This window comes from Callithrix jacchus, chromosome 1, assembly GCF_049354715.1.
Source record: "Callithrix jacchus isolate 240 chromosome 1, calJac240_pri, whole genome shotgun sequence".
NCBI classification, from domain to species: Eukaryota; Metazoa; Chordata; class Mammalia; order Primates; family Cebidae; genus Callithrix; species Callithrix jacchus.
Window position 1 is genome coordinate 214,776,377 of NC_133502.1, and position 18,259 is coordinate 214,794,635.

Consider the following 18,259-nt stretch of genomic DNA (forward strand, 5'->3'; position numbering starts at 1 on the left):
TTGGGGTAATTCGTTCGGTGGTCACGGAAACCTACACCTGAGCAATTCTCCTTTCCTCGCGTGTGTGTGTGTGTGTGTGCGCGCGTGTGTGTATGTGTGTGCGTGTGTGTGTGCGCGCGCGCGTGTGTGTGCGCGTGTGTGTGTGCGCGCGTGTGTGTGCGCGTGTGTGTGTGCGCGCGTGTGTGCGCGCGCGTGTGCGCGCTTGTGTGTGTGCGCGCGTGTGTGTGTGCGCGTGCGTGTGTGTGCGCGTGTGCGTGTGTGTGTGTGTGTGTGTGGTGACATGCCACTCCGACCCCCCATCCACAGCCCCTCCGCACCCTGCCTCATGCTGGGGAGGGGGAGGGTGGAGGTGGGATGTGAGTCACAGGGACCTGAGGGTGGGCAGGCAGCGAGGGGAGGCCAAGGACACACCACTGTCCCCCTCCAGGTTCTGTTCAGGGCAGATGGGGCAGAGCCTGGCTTTGTCATTTGGGCCTAGATACCCCCACACAGCCCTACGGTGGCCCTAGCCAGGGTGACCACAGGCAAGTGCCCCCAGATCAGTCCCTAGGGCCTCAGCTCTTCCTCTTCAGCCCAAGCCCCGGCCTGGAGCCTCCCTAAGGGTCCCGCCCTTTTCTCCTCCCCTGCACCTGCCCAGCGCTCAGGAGGTGCTGACCCCCCTGCTGGGACTTGGCCTGGCCCTCCTGAGATGGAAAGCCCTGCCCTGGGAGGGCTCTGCCTGCAAGGGCTGGAGGGCTTCCTAGAGGAGGCAGTCCACATCTGGAGAAGGGAGGTCATGGGCCATTTCCACTCGAGGCTGCATCCAGAAGCCATGGCAGAGTCCCCTGTGGTTTCCAGGAGACGGTGACACGTGCCCCAATGGGCCTCTTTGCTGGGACAGGAGGGGCAGCTGGGGTTTTGCTTCTGTTTTGGGAGATGCTGGGTCACCTGAGGGCCTCCTACCCTGGCCACCCTTCCTCCCCCTGAGTGGCCCGCAGCAAGTCTTGTTTACCAAACACCCTTACCCCACCCTCTCCTGAGGGTTTGGGTGGGGATGGAGAGGAGCAGAGGTCCTGAGCGGCCTGGGGGTGGGGGTGGGGCCTCTGCAGGTACCACGCTGTGTGACTCTGGACATGTACCTCTGCGTCTGCTCCTATAACTTAGGGACTGGTGGTTAGACACTGAGAAGCCACAGAGTAGGTGGACCCAGCCGGGTGTGGGCAAGGTGTAGAGTTGAGCCCCTCCCTAGAGCTTCACAGAGAAGGTGCAGGGCAGGGGGGGCAAGACGGGGCGGGGCGGGGCGTCCTAAGGTTACAACATCCCCGGAGGGAGGTGCTGTACTGAGAAGTCCATTGTCCAGTTGGGAACACTAAGCCACTGACTGCCCAGGTAACTTGGCCGAGTTACTCAGCCGGGAAGCATAGTGCTGGGATTCAAACCCAGGCCTGCACCTTGGACGAACCTGCAGATGGGAGGAAGTTCGGGGTCCGCAGAGGGAGGAGGCAGGGGTGGGGAGTGTGGATAGGAGCCCAAGAGATGCTTAGATCTCTGCGCACGGAAGGGCGCGTCCAGGTGTTTGAAGGCAGGTGTTTCCTGACAGGTGCTCACTGGGCTTTGCTCTGTGCAGCCAGAGTGTGACCCCAGGCGGGGCATGGGGCGGTCTAGCCAAAAGGGAAGACGGTGGTCAGAGCAGCTGGATCTCCCGCGCAGCCATGAGGGAGGGCAGTGGAGGGAGAGCCTCCGGCAGCGGGAACAGTGGGATGGAGGTCCCGGGGCGGGAAGAAGCTAGTGCAGCTCCAGCCTGAGGCCTCGAGGGATGGCGGGGAGGGTAGTGTGCGTGACACCAGACCCCAAGGCAGTGGCAGCTTGGAGGGAAGACTTGATCCAGAGGCCCCATGGTGTAGGGTCACCTCAGACAGGGCGACCAGAGTAGGCTGGAGGCCCCCAGGAGGTTTAATGAACAGGAAAGGACATAGGCAGCTCAGGGCAGGTCACAGAGGACAGCAGGGCCAATGCCAGCCTCGGAGGCTCTGGCAGCCCCAGCAGCCCCCGGCTACACTGCTGTCGCCTCTGCCTGACTTGGGTCCAGCAGTGGTGCCACCATCCGCTTTAAGGGAGGCCTGGGCTGCAGGGGAGAACTTGGGAAGGCGCCCCTGAACCTCCATCTGGGGTCTGGGGATAGTGGCCAGGAGTCCCGCCACCCCCCATGCCCCAGAGGCTCTCCTGGCAGATGCAGGGCTGGGTGGGGCTGGCCCGGGCGTCTCTACTGCCTCTTACCCACCCCAGCAGCTGCCACGGGGCTGGGAGCGCATCTGCAGCTGTGAGAATTCTCGGGTGGCTGCCATAGGGGAACAGCTGGCTTCCTAGTGGACTTCCCTCCAGAGTTTCAACTTTTTTTAGTCTGAAAATGGGGGGACGGGCAGCTCTAATGTGACATAGTTGTAGGGCTGGGGACACCTTAGGGCTTCTCACAGCGGAGCGTCATCCCAGCCAGGAGGGGATGACCAGCCAGCAACCTCTCCCCTGGGCCGGTGGCTCATCCTTCAAGCTCTCTGGGGGTGACGCTGTCACCATTCCCAATTTAGAGACAGGAAACAGGAGGTAGAGAGCCTGTGTCCCAAGACACGGGACTAGGGAGCATTCCAGTGCAGTCGGGCACCCCAGGCCAGGGTTGTGTGTTCAGCGTGATCTCGGCCGGTGCCCCCTGAGAAGCTGATGAAGCCCTCGGCAGACCTGGGTCTCAACCTGCCACTGGGCCAGGCCAGGCATCAGCCGTGCCCCCATGCTGCTGGAAGCATGTGGACTCCGAGGCCCATGACCCTGCCCTGCACCCCTGAGGACCGGGAGGACAGGGAGACAGGAAGCCCTGCCTAGGCCCGGCTCCGTGTGGGGACGCTGCCCGGGAGAAGGAGTACAGGAGCACAGGGTCCAAGATGCCGGCCGCTCTGTGACCTCCACTTGGGCCTTGGTTTTCTCATCTGCAAAATGGGAGGCCAATCACAGGGAAGGGTGGAGTTGAAGCAAATGGAAACGGTGGGAGCGTGGTGTGGGCAGCGTGGTGTGGACAGCCGTCCCCTCCAAGGTGAGAAGTGTGATACCGGTCTGCCATGGGAACCTTAGAGCTGCAGCCACATCCTGGATGGGAGGTGCCTGCGCCACCCAGACCTGGTTCTCACCCTGAGGACCTCTGGCCAGCAGTGGGCACTCGTGACCAGGAAACTGAATCAGCAAAGTTCTGGTGGGGAGTCTGTACCAGAAAGGGAGGGAGTCAGAGGGTTTCTTGGAGGTGGTGGCCTCTGAGTCAAGAGGAGTAGTAGCTTGACTTGCAGACGGGAAGGAGAAGGCCTTCCAGACAGGAGGGGCAGTACGTAGTAAGACCCAGACACAGGCCGGGTGCGGTGGTCACGCCTGTAATCCCAGCACTTTTGAAAGCTGACCCTGGCGATCACGAGGGTCAGGCGTCGGAAACCATCCTGGCCAACATACTGAAACCCTGTCTCTACTAAAAAATTACCAGAGACAAGTCAATCAGCTAACCACGCATAAACATGAGGTTTCCCACTGACAAGTTTCGTAAAAATACAAAAAAAAAATCAGCTGGGCATGGTGGCGCATGTCTGTAATCCCAGCTACTCGGGAGGCTGAAGCAGGAGAATCGCTTGAACGAGGGAGGCGGAGATTGCAGTGAGCCGAGATTGCACCACTGCACTCCAGCCTGGGCGACCGAGATACTTGGTCTCCGAAGTAAAAAAAGCCCGGAAAGGTGGCGCTGCCCAGAGGGTCCGGCACTCTGTGGGGTCAGAGCTCAGGATACCGGGAGTGTGGGGAGGGAGGACCTCAGGCTGTGCCTGCAGGGCAGCGGCTGCCTGGCCGCAGAGGCGGGATGCAGTGGAGCGGTGACAGGCTGGCTTGTGTCATCGGAGGTCTGGGCAAGCCAGGAAGGGGTGCAGGGAGAGCTCTAGGAGGTAAATGGGCCAGACTTCGGGGTTGGTTGGATTTGGAGGGTGAGGGCGGCGAGGATGAACTTCCAGCGGATGCTCACCAAGCCTCTGCCCTGAGCCCGGGACTGTCCACACAGTCTCAGCACACAGGGCCTGCACTCGTGGGCTTACACACGGCGCAGACAAGTCGGTCAGCTAACCACGCATACATACGAGTTCCCCACTGACCAGTGCTGACAAAGCCAATGGTGGCTTCTCATTTGAAGGAAGGAACTAGGGAGATGCAGGTCGGAGGTGGCGGGGAGCCAAGCAGAGGAAGGGCACGTGCAGAGGTCCTGTGGCTGGCGGCTGCTCCCCCAGCCCAGCTGGATGCAGGTAACACAGGGTGTGGAGTGCTCCAGGGGCTTTAGCAGAGGGGCCAGCCCAGGGGCACTTTGAAGCTCATGGTGAGCCTCAGACCAGGGAAGCAGCAAACTCTGGCCTCCGGGCCAAATGCAGCCCACCATTTGTTTTTGTAAATAAAGTTTTACTGGGACACTGCCACACACATGCCTTTGTATGTTTGCTACAGCTATATGGGTTTTTTTTTTTAAATGTTTTAGAGTAACAGTTCTCACCGTATTGCCTAGGCCGGTCTCCAACTCAGGGCCTCAAGTGAGCCTCCTGCCTCAGTCTCCCAAAGTGCTGGGATGACAGGTGTGAGTCACCGCACTGGCCTTGGCTTTTTCTTTGTTCTGTTTTTGGTTCTGTTTTCCAAGACGGGGTCCCGCTTTGTTGCTCAGGCTGGAGTGTACTGGGGCCATCTCGGCTCACGTCAGCCTCCCTGAGTAGCTGGGCCTACAGGCGTGTGCTGCCCCATCCGGCTAATTTTTGGGTTTTGTTTTTTGGTGTGAGACAGAGTTTCGCTCTTGTTTCTCAGGCTGGAGTGTACAATGGTGCGATCTCGGCTCACAGCAACCTCCACCTCCTGGGTTCAAGTGATCCTCCTGCCTCAGCCTCCTGAGTAGCTGGGATTACAGGCATGTGCCACCATGCCCAGTTTTTTTTTTTTTCTTTTTGTATTTTTAATAGAGACGAGGCTTCTCCATGTTGGTCAGGCTGGTCTTGAACTCCTGACTTCTGGTGATTTGCCCACCTCAGCCTCCCAAAGTGCTGGGATTACAGGTGTAAGCCACCATGCCTGGCCTAATTTTTATATTTTTAGTAGAGACAGGGTTCTCCCGTGTTGGACAGGCTGGTGTCGAACTCCTGACCTCAGGTGATCCACCTGTCTTGCCTTCCCAAAGTGCTGAAATTACAGGAGTGAGCTACCACGCCCAGCCTGTTTTTGGTTTTTGTAGAGATGGGGGTCTCGCTATGTTGCCCAGGCTGGTTTTGAACTCCCAGCCTCAAGCAGTCCTCCTGCCTTGACCTCCAGAGTGTTGGGATTACAGGGTAAACCGCCATCCCCCGCTGCCGGTTACTTCACAACACAACAATCAGGTCGAGCAGCTGTAGCAGAGACTGGTGAGCCATGAAGCCCAAAAGATTTGCTTTCTATCCCTCTACAGAAACCATTTGCCAGCTCAGAGTTTTAACAGGCAGGGGCAGGAAGCATGAGAGAGTCAGGAGCTCCGCAGCTGGCCAGGGACACAACATGCTCCTGATGCTCCTGAACTCGGGTGCCCATGGAGGCGGAGAAGGGGCAGCCATCCACAGGACCCACAGGACTTGGATGTGCTGGGGGATGGGAGAGGTGCCGGGGTTTTCATGGTTTCTGGCCTGGGCGGGGCAGGCTTAAGAACCCAGAATGGAAGCAGAGCCGGCTGAGGTTTGGCCACGTAGTGTGCGTGCAGAGGGAATGGGAGCGAGGTCCCGGGGCGGTGACCAGGAGGCACCTGTCGATACCGACTGGGCTCCAGCAGGGCTGGGCTGGGGGTGCAGAGTCTTGGAGTTGAAGTGGGTATGAACAGGGTCCTCCAGGGATGGTGATCCTGCTCTTCTAAGAGAGAGGGAAAGAGGAAGGGGGTTCTGATGGTCAACCAGGGGGCTCTCAGACCTCGGGACTGCAGTGTTCTCTTCCCTGTGCCCACAGCATCCACAACGGGGTGATCGCTGTCTTCCAGCGCAAGGGGCTGCCCGACCAGGAGCTCTTCACCCTCAACGAGGGTGTCCGGTGAGTGCCTGTCCCACCTCGGGCCGGGGTTTCTGAGCGGTAGAGAGGGCTAGACCTGGAGTCAGAGGCCCCAGCCAGGCCCCTGACCCACCGGCCACACCTGGGGTTCCTCCCCCAGAGGCCATCTGTCAACAGGAGAGCAAGAAGTTAGCAGTGACCACATGGGACCAGGGCGTGGTTTCCCGAGCTGCCATATGGGCCGTGACCTCTGCCACCCACTTCAGGCCTGGTGGGCCTGTGCCCCCACCCTCCAGAGAAAGGTCTTGAAGGGGAAGTGGGGTGGGGCTTGGACAGCGGCTGGAGATGTCACCCACGGCCCCCACCAGTGCGGGGCATCATGAAGGATATTTATTCTGTTAAAGAGGAAGGACCCACCTGCCTAATGACGGGAGTGTCATTTCCGGAAAAGCAATTCCAGCCCTGCCAAATGCCCGTTTCCTGTGAATAGCCGGGAAATGAGGGCTGCGAAGCAGCGGGCTGGATGCACACCCACCGAGCTGCCGCCCCCAGCCAGGTGGCGGGAGCTTCAAGGGAGTCTACGGTTGCTGTTTGTAGCGGAGGAGGCCAAAGCCCAGAGAGGTCGAGAGACTCGTCCCAGGTCACACAGCTGCTCCAGGGAGGCGGTTCCCAGCTCTGCTGTTTCCCTTGGCCCTGACCCTGTTACCTTGTCCCTGTGTCAAAAGAATGCTGGCAAAATAGGCAGTCACCCTTTCCCTTGTTATTTGGGAGGAGAGTCAGCGGCCAGGCCAGATTTTCATACGTAGGCGCCCCATTCCACCCTGTGTGCCAGAGCTGAACGGGCCCTTACATGTGGGTAAACTGAGGCCCAATACATGCCATTCGCTCAGGGTATCCTGCTTTTCTCTGGCTCATCTGGCCAAGCCAGGGGTAGGGCTCCAGGAACACATTTTCCTGATGAGCCTCTGCTTGGGAAACAGGAGCCTAAAGGATCTGCTGGGGGTTTTGGGTTTGGGTTTGGTTTTTGAGACAGGATCTCACCCTTGCCCAGGCTGGAGTGTGGTGGTGCAATCTCAGCTCACTGCAACCTCCGCCTTCTGGGCTGAAGCAACTCTCCCACCTCAGTCTCCTGAAGAGCGGGGACTACAGGTATGTACTAGTACGCCTGGCTGGTCTCAAACTCCTGGACTCAAGCCATCTTCTAGGGTTGCTGATCCTGCTCTTCTAAGAGAGAGTGAAAGAGGGAGGTCCTCCAGGGATGGCGACCTGTGGCCTCTCAGAGTATTGGAATTAAAGGTGTGAGCCACCATCCCCGCTAGCTGGGTGTTGAAACAACCAGGGAAGGAATTATTTTTAAATTTACGAACCCAGCGGTAGGCACCATCCCCAGCTTCGGACATCCTTCTCCCCGACCCTCCTTGGTGCGAACAGCATTGGTATTTGGCTGATTCTTGCTGCTGCTCTCCACGGAGCTGACTCAGAGCACGTGGCCTCCCCAGGAGTATATGTGGGGGTGGGGACACAGAGAAGCTGCCCTGGGCCTCAGGCTCCTGTCGCCAGCCCCAGGCTTCTACCTAAGAGATGGGTAAAAATCGGGTATTGTGTAAGACTTTGAGCTGCTGGGCAGTTAGGTTATTTGGGGCAACTTCTTTTTAACCAGTTCAGAATTAAGTGGTGGAATGTTTGATAGTAGCAAGGTGTTTTTACTAAAGCTTTGCCCTGTCCTAGCCTTGGATCGGGAGTTTCCACGCCAAACCCATCCACGGCCTGATGCAGTGGTTCATGCCTGTGATCTCAGCACTCTGGGAAGCCTAGGTTGGGGGATCGCTAGAGGCCAGGAGTTTGAGACCAGCCTGGGCAACACAGCAAGACCCCTTCTCTATTAATATGTATTAACCTTTCTTATTTTTTTTGAGACGGAGTCTTGCTCTGTCGCCAAGCTAGAGTGCAATGGCGTGATCTCAGCTGACTGCAACCTCCACCTCCCAGCAATTCTCCTGCCTCAGCCTCCTGAGTAGCTGAGATTACACGGGTACACACCACCATGCCTGGCTGATTTTTGTATTTTTAGTAGAGACGGGATTTCACATGTTGGTCAGGCTGGTCTCGAACTCCTGACCTCATGATCCACCCACCTCAGCCTCGCAAAGTGCTGGGATTACAGGCATGAGCCACCGCGCCCGCCCTGTATTAACGTTTTTTAAAAATAAATTTAAAAAATACTCATCCACTCTTCAATGCAGCACTGAGGAGTGGACGCCTTGTTACCTCCATTTTACAGAGAAGAGACTGAGGCACAGAGCAATTGATCAAGGTCACAGGGCTAATAGTGGACAGAGCTGGAGATCAGGCCCCTGACTTCAGGGCCCCTGGGTTTTTCAGCCCTCCACTCTACCCTGGCTCGTCTCAAAAATGTGGCCACATTAAATTAAATGACTTTAGCTTGCACGTAGTGGCTTACCCTGTAACCCCAGCACTTTGGGAGGCCGTGGCAGGGGGGATTGTTTGCATTCAGGAGTTCAAGACCAGCCTGCACAACATAGTGAAACCCTGTCTCTACCAAAATACAAAAAATTAGCTGGGCGTGGTGGCAGGCCCCTGTAATCCCACTCAGGAGACTGAGGCATGAGAATCACTTGAACCCAGGAGATGGAGGTTGCAGTGAGCCGAGATTGCCCCACTGCACTCCAGCCTGGGCAACAAGAGCAAAACTTTGTCTCAAAAAAAGAAAAGAAACTGAGTCTTGATCTGTGGCCCAGGCTGGAGTGCAGTGGGGCAATCTCGGCTCACTGCAACCTCCATCTCCTGGGTTCAAGTGATTCTCATGCCTCAGTCTCCCCAGTAGCTGGGATGACTGGCATGCATCACCACACCCGGCTAATTTTTATATTTTTAGTAGAGACCGGGCTTCCCCGTGTTGGCCAGGCTGGTCTCGAACTCTTGACCTCAAGTGATCTATCCGCCTCAGCCTCCCAAAGTGCTGGGGTTACAGGGCTGAGTCACCACACCCGACCTCATTTCTCTTAGGTTCGTATACCTAGCAGTGGAGTTGCCAGCTCCCTTGATAATTCTGTGGTTAGTCTTTTTGGGTCACTCTCGCCTTTCCCACAGCAGCTGCACTGTTTCACTGTCCCACTTAGCAGAGTCTGAGCAGGGTGTGAGAGTTCAGTTTCTCCATGTTCTCACCAATACTTGTTAATTTCATTCCGAGAAGTGGCATCTGTTTGTGCTTTTGTTTTTTTTTTTTCTGAGACGGAGTTTCGCTCTTGTTACCCAGGCTGGAGTGCAATGGCGTGATCTCGGCTCACCGCAACCTCCGCCTCCTGGGTTCAGGCAACTCTCCTGCCTCAGCCTCCTGAGTAGCTGGGATTACAGGCACGCGCCACCATGCCCAGCTAATTTTTTGTATTTTTAGTAGAGACGGGGTTTCACCATGTTGACAAGGATGGTCTCGATCTCTTGACCTCGTGATCTGCCCGCCTCGGCCTCCCAGAGTGCTGGGATTACAGGCTTGAGCCACCGCGCCGGCTGTTTGTGCTTTTGATTTGCGTTTTCCTGATGACTGGTGATGTACAGCATCTCTCCGGGTGTTTATTGGGCATTCAGATATCTCCTTTGGAGAACTGTCTGTTCCCACCCCTTGCCCATTTTTCGGTTGGGTTGTCTTGTATTGTAGAGCTAGGAGAGCTCTTTCCGGGTTCCGGATCTAGACCCTCCTTAGATACTGTCTGCAAATCTTTCCTTCCTTTCCTTGAGTTGTCCTTTCACTTTCTTCCTGCGTCCTCTGAAGCACAAAAGGTTTTCATCTGGATAATGTCCAATTGTCTAGCAATTTCCTAGATCCCTTCTTCAATCACCCTGCTTTCTTCTAAGGTACAGAAATGGGCACATGTGGCATAATTATTCTTATGCCACCACACCTGGCTAATATTTATATTTTTAGTAGAGACGGGGTTTTATCATGTTGGCCAGGCTGCTCTTGAACTCCCAACCTCAAGTGATCTACCCACCTCAGCCTCCAAAAAGAAAGGAAGTCTTTTTTCTTTTTTTTTTTTTTTTGGAGACAGAGTTTCGCTGTTGTTACCCAGGCTGGAGTGCAAAGGTGCGATCTTGGCTCACCGCAACCTCCGCCTCCTGGGTTCAGGCAATTCTTCCGCCTCAGCCTCCTGAGTGCTGGGATTACAGGCATGCGCACCGTGCCCAGCTAATTTTTGTATTTTTAGTAGAGACTAGTTCTCAATCTGTTGCCCAGGCTGGAGAGCAGTGGCGTGAACATAGCTCACTGCAGCCCGCAATTGGTGGGCTCAAGTGATTCTCCTACCTCAGCCTCCTGAGCAGTGGGGACTGCAGGTACCCAGCACCAAGCCCAGCTAATTTGTTTTATTTTTTTGTAGAGTTGAGGTCTTGCTGTATTGCCCAAGCTGGTCTCAAACTCCTGGGCTCAAATGATCCTCCGGCCTCAGTGTTGGGATTATAGATGTGAGCCACTGCACCTGGCTGAGAAAACAAGAAAAAAAATCTTAATGATTAAGTCACTCTCTGTCCAGAGGGCTGCTGGTTTAAGGACCCAGGCATTTTTTTTTTTTTTTTCTGAGACAGAGTTTCCCTCTTGTTGCCCAGGCTGGAGTACGATGGTGCGATCATGGCTCACCACAACCTCCGTCTCTTCGGTTTAAGCAATTCTCCTGCCTCAGCCTCCCAAGGAGCTGGGATTACAGGCATGCACCACCACACCCAGGTAATGTCATTTTTTTTTTTTTTTGGGGACAGGGTTTCACCATGTTGGTCAGGCTGGTCTTGAACTCCCGACCTCAGGTGATCCTCCCACCTTGGCCTCCAAAGTGCTTGGATTACAGGCCACCACGCCCAGCCAATTTTGTATTTTTAGTAGAGACAAGGTCTTTCCATGTTGGTCAGGTTGGTCTTGAACTCCTGACCTCAGGTGATCTGCCTGCTGGGACCTCCCAAAGTTCTGGGATTATAGGCATGAGCCACTGTGCCCAGCCCACAAGCCTCCTCTTTTTATCTTGATGGCTTTGGATAACATTATCCCTAACAATGTCATGATGTGACCCACCCTCTTAGGTGGAATCTGAGGCCCCAGCCACCCTGGTTGTGCTCAGTTATGAAGGCCGTTCCCCCCGTGCTCAGTGGCCTGGGCTGCTGTTGCCACCTGTGTTGTGCCAGGGTGTCCATTGGGGCAGCCTCTCTTCCAGCGTCCCATGTGGCTGATACTGGTCTGCCTTAGACCATGAGAAGCGTGCATCTGAAGCGTGCACAGGAGCTCGGCCACCTGCTCCGGTCCCTACAAGGCCTCTCCTGCTGGCTCCTAGCACCAGGTCCTGCTGGCTCAGCTGCTCCCAGGAAGCAGCAAACCCTGTGAATGGGCGTCCCAGCCTCTGCCTTCTGACCCCACAGCTGTCTCTCTTGAGGCTGACATCCCAGGTGACACCCGGGCTGTCCCCTCTGTGACCTGCTAGCCCCTGGGGCCTGGGATCTGCTGCAGCTTCATCCCCTGGGCTCCCCTCCTGTGATCTGGGGACACCCACAGCCCCTCTTCTCCCTGCCTGGCATGGTGTTCTCTTTATTCCCAGCAGGCATTGGGCTGGCTTGGGGTTTCCCTTAAGGTATAGTCCCAGCCTGTGTTCAGCTCAGCTCAGGCCATGCCGCCATGCCTGCAGCCTGTCAGCAGCACGTCTCATGTTCACGGCAGAGGTGCTGTATTTAAACTACTTGACTTTTAAGTTTCCCACAATGCTGGACTGGGCAAGCCCTCTCCTCATGTCCTATAGGAAAGATACCTGTTTTTCTTTTTTTTTTTTTTTTGAGACGGAGTTTCGCTCTTGTTACCCAGGCTGGAGTGCAATGATGCGATCTCGGCTCACTGCAACCTCTGCCTCCTGGGTTCAGGCAATTCTCCTGCCTCAGCCTCCTGAGTAGCTGGGATTACAGGCACGCGCCACCATGCCCAGCTAATTTTTTGTATTTTTAGTGGAGACGGGGTTTCACCATGTTGACCAGGTTGGTCTCGATCTCTTGACCTTGTGTTCCACCCACCTCGGCCTCCCAAAGTGCTGGGATTACAGGCGTGAGCCACCGCGCCTGGCCAGGATACCTGTTTTTAATGCTCAGGACTAGGGCTCCAACCTTGGGTTCCCCAGTCCACCCTTTGATTTCATCAGTACTCTCCCAGAGCCTCAGTCTCCCCATCTCTGGAATGAACATGGTTCCCATCTTGTAGGGCTTTTGTGTGGCTGGAGTTGGAAGGGGTCTCACAGGTCAGGAATGAGGGCATTCCAAGTGCTGGTGTCCGGGTTCTTGGCACTTTGAACAAAGAATTGGACAAAACAGACAAAGAACCAAGAAAATGGCCGGGCGCAATGGCTCACGCCTGTAATCCCAGCACTTTGGGAGGCCGAGGCGGGTGGATCACAAGGTCAAGAGATCGAGACCATCCTGGTCAACATGGTGAAACCCCGTCTCTACTAAAAATACGAAAATTAGCTGGGCATGGTGGCGCGTGCCTGTAATCCCAGCTACTCGGGAGGCTGAGGCAGGAGAATTGCCTGAACCCAGGAGGCGGAGGTTGCGGTGAGCCGAGATCACGCCATTGCACTCCAGCCTGGGTAGCAAGAGCGAAACTCCGCCTCAAAAAAAAAAAAAAAAAAAGCAAGAAAATAATTAAGCAGCAAAAGCAGAGATGTCTTAAAAAGGAAAGCACCCTCCACAGAGTAGGAGCAGCCGGAGCAAGCAGCTCAAGGGCCTGGTTGCAGAATTTTCTGGGGTTTAAATACCTTCTAGAGGTTTCCCAGTGCTGGCTTGGTATACACCCTATGTAAATGAAGTAGTGGCCTGCAGTCAGTCTGATTGGTGCAGAAAGTGACCAATCAGAAGCTGAAGTGAAGTTATAAAGTTATACTCCTATGCAAATGAAGACTGGGCCCAACAGTAGAGCCCCGTAGCTGTACCGACAGGCCAGAGATCTGAGTCAGTGTACGTTATTCATTCCTTGTGCACGCTTGGGTGTGTGGGTCAGACGCCCTGCCAGGGTCCGTCCTGCAGACCCCAGCTGCGTGACTGATGAGTAACAGACTCCAGCTCCGGTATTCAGTGAAAGAGTGGACCAGGAGGCCAGGCCGCTGACTGAAAGGGTTGTATAGCAGCCGCGCCCTCATCTGCCAGCCAAGCTCACATTCATTTAGTACAGATTAAATGACAAAGGTTTTGTCAGCGGCCAAAACTTTTGTCAGAATGTTGAAAGCTGTTTTACTGTGGGTTATAACCAGAGAGAAACGAAAGACTGTATGAGAAAATGAATATTTAGTGCACTGTAATTTTAAACGCTGGGGCCAGGTGCGGTGGCTCACGCCTGTAATTCCAGTACTTTGGGAGGCCAAGGCAGGTGGATCACCTGAGGTCAGGAGTTCCAGACCAGCCTGGCCAACTTGGTGAAACCCCCGTCTCTACTAAAAAATACAAAAATTAGCCATGCCGGTGGCGCACACCTGTAGTCCCAGCTACTCGGGAGGCTGAGGCAGGAGAATCACTTGAACCTGGGAGGTGGAGGTAAGATTTCTGGTGTATTGACTGTCGGGAGTCATGTTGAGGGCTTCCTCGCCGACAGTGCCCGTGTGCTTTCAGCCTGGCTGGTGTGGAATGTGATGCTCCCGTTCTCTCAGGCCCTGGAGGTGTGCAGGGAGGGAAGGAGGAATTGTCAGCACTGAGTGTAAAGGACAAGGTTCAGATCTCAGCTCTGGCATGTCCCATGTGGCCCTGGTCTGGTCTCTTGACCTCTGTGAGCCTCTCTCACCTCCCCTGAAGTAAAAGGGGAGCTCCAGTTCATGCCTGCAGCTGGGTTGGTGACTGAATGAGCTTGGCTGGAATAAAGAGGAGACGCTTGGGAAGAAGCTCTGCAGGGGGAGAGAGGAGGAGCCTTTGGCATCGGGGATTTGGGCAGGTGGAAGGCGGGAGCAAACCAAGCGTTGCAGGCCCAGCCCCGCCAGGTATCTCTCCAGAAGGTATGAGACGCAGAGGCCACTGTTTTCCCTCTAAGGACCCCTTGGCTTCCTCTGCTGTGAAAGGGATGCAGGGACCTAGTTGATGAGCCGTGGCTGTGTCCCGTGGAGGCCCAGGATGTGTGACCCAGCCCCTGCAGGTTTGGATGGGTGGGACTTATCCACTCCCCATGTTTTTGGGCTGAGCAGGCTGGTCTCCTGCTGCCCAGGAGGCCCTTACCCCAGTCGCCTGGGTCCCCCATCTGGTGCCGTGGGGTCTGAAACTCACTCTTGTCTCCCCTCCCACCCACAGGCAGCTGCTGAAGACAGAGTTGGGGTCCTTCTTCACGGAGTACCTGCAGGTAGGTGGATCTAGCTCCAGCCAGGCTGGGCCTGCCTCATGAGCCGGCCAGAGAGCACCGGGGTTCGCCTGTGCCCCGGGGATGTGGTACGCCGGCTCTTCTGCTGTCTTCCTGTGGTTCCAAGGACCTGCCTGGTTCCCTGTGTAGCCACATGGATTGTTGTGGAGGTTAAATGATAAGGTATGCTCTGTTGCCCAGGCTGGAATGCAACAGCCTGATCTCAGTTCACTGCAACCTCCGCCTCCGGGGTTCAAGCAATTCTCCTGTCTCAGCCTCCCCAGGTGCTGGGATTACAGGCACCCACCATTATGCCCAGCTAATTTTTGTATTTTTGTAGAGACAGGATTTCGCCATGTTGGCCAGGCCAATCTCGAACTCCTAACCTCAAGGCAATCCGCCCACTTCAGCCTCCCAAAGTGCTGGGATTACAGGTGTGAGCCACGGGGCCTGGCCTTAAAGTGTACAATTTAATGGGTTTTAGTTGTTGTGTCTTTTGAGACAAGGTCTCGCTCTGTCGCCCAGGCTGTAGGGCAGTGGTGTGATGATGGCTCACTGCGCCTCCGCCTCCCGGGCTCTAGAGGTCCTCCTGCTGAGTAACCAGTACCACAGGCACGTGTTACCACCCCCGACTAATTTTTCCATTTTTTGTAGAGGTGGGGTCTTGCTCTGTTGCCTAGAGTCTAGTCTCTCTCTCTCTCTCTCTATATATATATATATATATTTTTTTTTTTTTTTTAATTTTAAGATGGAGTTTCACCGTGTTGGTCAGGCTGGTCTTGAACTCCCAACCTCAGGTGATCCACCCGCCTTGGCCTCAAGTGCTTGGATTACAGGCGTGAGCCACTGCACTCGGCCAGTTTCTAATATATTCACAAAATGGTACAACCATCACCCCATCTAATTCTGAGACTTTTTCATTATGCCAAAAGAAACCCTGCACCCATTAGTAGTCTTTCCCCTTACCCCCCGCTTAGCACGAGGCAACCGCTCATCCACAGTCTGTCTCTGGATTTGTCAATTCTGTACATTTCTTTTTTTGAGATGGAGTTTCGCTCTTGTTACCCAGGCTGGAGTGCAATGGCGCGATCTCGGCTCACCGCAACCTCCGCCTCCTGGGTTCAGGCAATTCTCCTGCCTCAGCCTCCCGAGTAGCTGGGATTACAGGCACGCGCCACCGTGCCCAGCTAATTTTTGCATTTTTAGTAGAGACGGGGTTTCACCATGTTGACCAGGATGGTCTTGATCTCTTGACCTAGTGATCCACCCGCCTCGGCCTCCCAAAGTGCTGGGATTACAGGCATGAGTCACCGTGCCCGGCCCATTTCTTTTTTTTTTGAGCTGGGAGTTTTGCTCTTGTCACCCAGGCTGGAGTGCAGTGGTATAATCTCGGCCACCACAACCATCTCCACCTCCCAAGTTCAAGCAGTTCTCCTGCCTCAGCCTCCCAGGTAACTGGGATTACAGGCGTGTGCCACCACACCCGGCTGATTTTAGGTTTTTAGTAGAGACAGGGTTTGTTCATGTTGTTCACGGTCTGGTCTCAAACTTGCAGCCTCAGGTGATCTGCCCACCTCGGCCTCCCAAATTGCTGGGATTGTGAGCCACCGCACCCGGCCAGTTCTGTACATTTCCTATCAGTGACACCACACGGCGTGTGGACTTTTGTCTGGACTCTTTCACTTGGCACCAAGTTCTTTCTTGTTGGAGCACAAGTCAGTGCTTCATTTTTTTGACGTGGATGGGCCGCATTTTGTGGTCCATTATTTCATTGCTGGACATTTGGATTGCTGAGACCACACACATGATTCTCAGCCAAGACGCCCCAGGCAGTGTGCACAGGGTCCCTGAGGTGGGATGGCAGCTGGTGGGCCCAGCCTTAGGTAATCAGAGTCCTCTTTTGCTGTAAAGTCCTTTCTTCACTGTGGGACATGCCAGGCATCCTCCTGCCCAGCTGAGCCCAGCGCAAGGGGCTCTAGGATCTGCCCACCTCATGGGATGTCCCTGTGGCCACCTCCCGTCTCATGACAACCCTGGGTTGGGTCAGTTGCTGCCCCCTGGGTGAGCTGACACTCAGGCCCTGCAGCAGGTGAGCTGCGGGAACTCGCTGAGTCTCCTCCCACTTTAAGCCTCAGCTGCTCACTGATGGACGGACTCTTGGGGGCCCTGCCGGCCAGGACACCCCAGGGCGCCCACCCACAGGGGTGGTGACAGCCCCTTTGTGTTTACCTTCAGAACCAGCTGCTGACCAAAGGCATGGTGATCCTTCGGGACAAGATCCGCTTCTATGAGGGTGAGTTCCGGCCCCATGGCGGCTGCTCTGGGCCCTGCTGGGTGTCGGCTGGCTGCCGGACTGCGGGGCCTCATGATGGTGGGGCTCTGGGTGCAAGGTGTGGCTCTCTGGTCTGGAGGGCTTGGAAGGGCCACAGATAGCCTCAGGGCAGCAGGGCTGGGACCCCTACCCAGAGGGGACCCTGGGAGAGAGTCTGCCCCTCAAACTTGCTGGAGCCCAGGAGGGCTGCAAGATGTCAGGGAGAAGGTCCCTGCTTCCCCTCCCTGCCGACAGGGCCTTCCGGCCACAGTGAGTCCTGTCCCCACGGCCTGGGAGAGCCCCTGTTCAGGTCTTTGGGTGTCGGAGGAGAAGTTTGTTAGGGCTGAGGTCACCGAGGCTCATAGAGGAGTGGACAGGAGCCGTGCTCTGGAGGGATCCCCAAGCTGAGCCTGGCCATGGGGGACTCAGCTGAGTTTCCTCTTTGAGCTCACAACCACCAGCTGGGGTCTTCGGGGTCATTGTTCCTAAGTGGGAGGGCATCGATGATTGGTGATTTGCCCAAGGCTACAGTGCACGTCAGGGGTGAAGGTGGAACTCAAGCCCAGGTCTGCCTGGCCTTAGGGCACACACGCTTCGGCCTTCTCAAGGCCCTGAGGTCCCCGCCAGCCTCACTGTGCTGCTTGGGCTCCCTGTGGCCGAGAGCCTCAGGCAGCAGCACAGGTGTGGTCCTTGCAAGAAGGAGCTGTCCTGGGAGCAGGGTCCGGCGAGGGGGGTGCTCAGCTCCGCGGAGGCTGCTTTGCTCAGGCTGTGCCGAGCTCCTGGCCCTGTGCTGGGATCAGGCCTGCACTGTGCCCGTGTGTTGAGCACCTGTGCGCTGGACACTGGGCATGTGCGTCCTCTCTGCTGCACTGTCCCGAGGGTTTCACATCTACTAACTCATGTGATTTCCGCAATCCCATGCAGAAGCCACCATTGTTAGCACCGCTGAATATGGGGGAGGTGAGTCACGGTGTCCCGCCTGGGACACGTGGCTGCTCCGTGGCAGAGCCAAGCAGGCCACTGGCTCCCAAACCCACACTCTTCACTCTGCTGCCCCAGGCTCCTCCTCAAGGCCCCGCTCTGACCCTCCAAAGAAGGGCTGTTAGCCCAGTCCAGAGGAGGACACGGGCCCAGCGGCCTTTCATGTTCTGGCTGAGCCTGGAGCTGCATGTCGTGGTCCTTCCTGACCTCCACTGTACCCGTTGAGTGGGGCCAGCCAAGACAGGAACAGTAGAAAGGCTCTGAGAACCATCAGACAGCTGGGGAGACACGGGAGGTCTGGGACGGCTTCCTGGAGGAGGCAGCATCCAGGCTGGCAGGACAGAGCTGTGAGCTTTTGGCACCTGAGGAAGATGCCCGCCCACACCCCTCTCCTGACACCGCACATTCCGGCAATGCCTGGGCTTCCCACCAGCTCTGGCCCAGGGGAGCCGGGCCTCTTGGAGAAGGGAGCTTTGTGTGGCTTGAGTAGAGCTCTGCCCAGAGCAGCCAGGTCTGCCAGCCCTCCCGCAGGGGCAGCCAGGTCTGCCAGCCCTCACAGCAGAAGAGGCAGAGGGCAGCCC

At 56.1% G+C, this 18,259-nt stretch overlaps 1 protein-coding gene across 5 annotated transcripts in view; it reads left to right on the forward strand.

The window, feature by feature from the left end:
• PRR5 (proline rich 5) overlaps window positions 1–18,259 on the forward strand; it is a 67,022-nt gene that overhangs the window by 38,302 nt on the left and 10,461 nt on the right. For all 5 annotated transcript variants that reach the window (XM_054242545.2, XM_035273547.3, XM_035273522.3 and 2 more), the window contains 3 exons: window positions 5,995–6,075; window positions 14,341–14,389; window positions 16,622–16,679. In XM_054242545.2, the coding sequence (XP_054098520.1) occupies window positions 5,995–6,075; window positions 14,341–14,389; window positions 16,622–16,679 (188 nt within the window). The remainder of the gene's footprint in view (window positions 1–5,994; window positions 6,076–14,340; window positions 14,390–16,621; window positions 16,680–18,259) is intronic.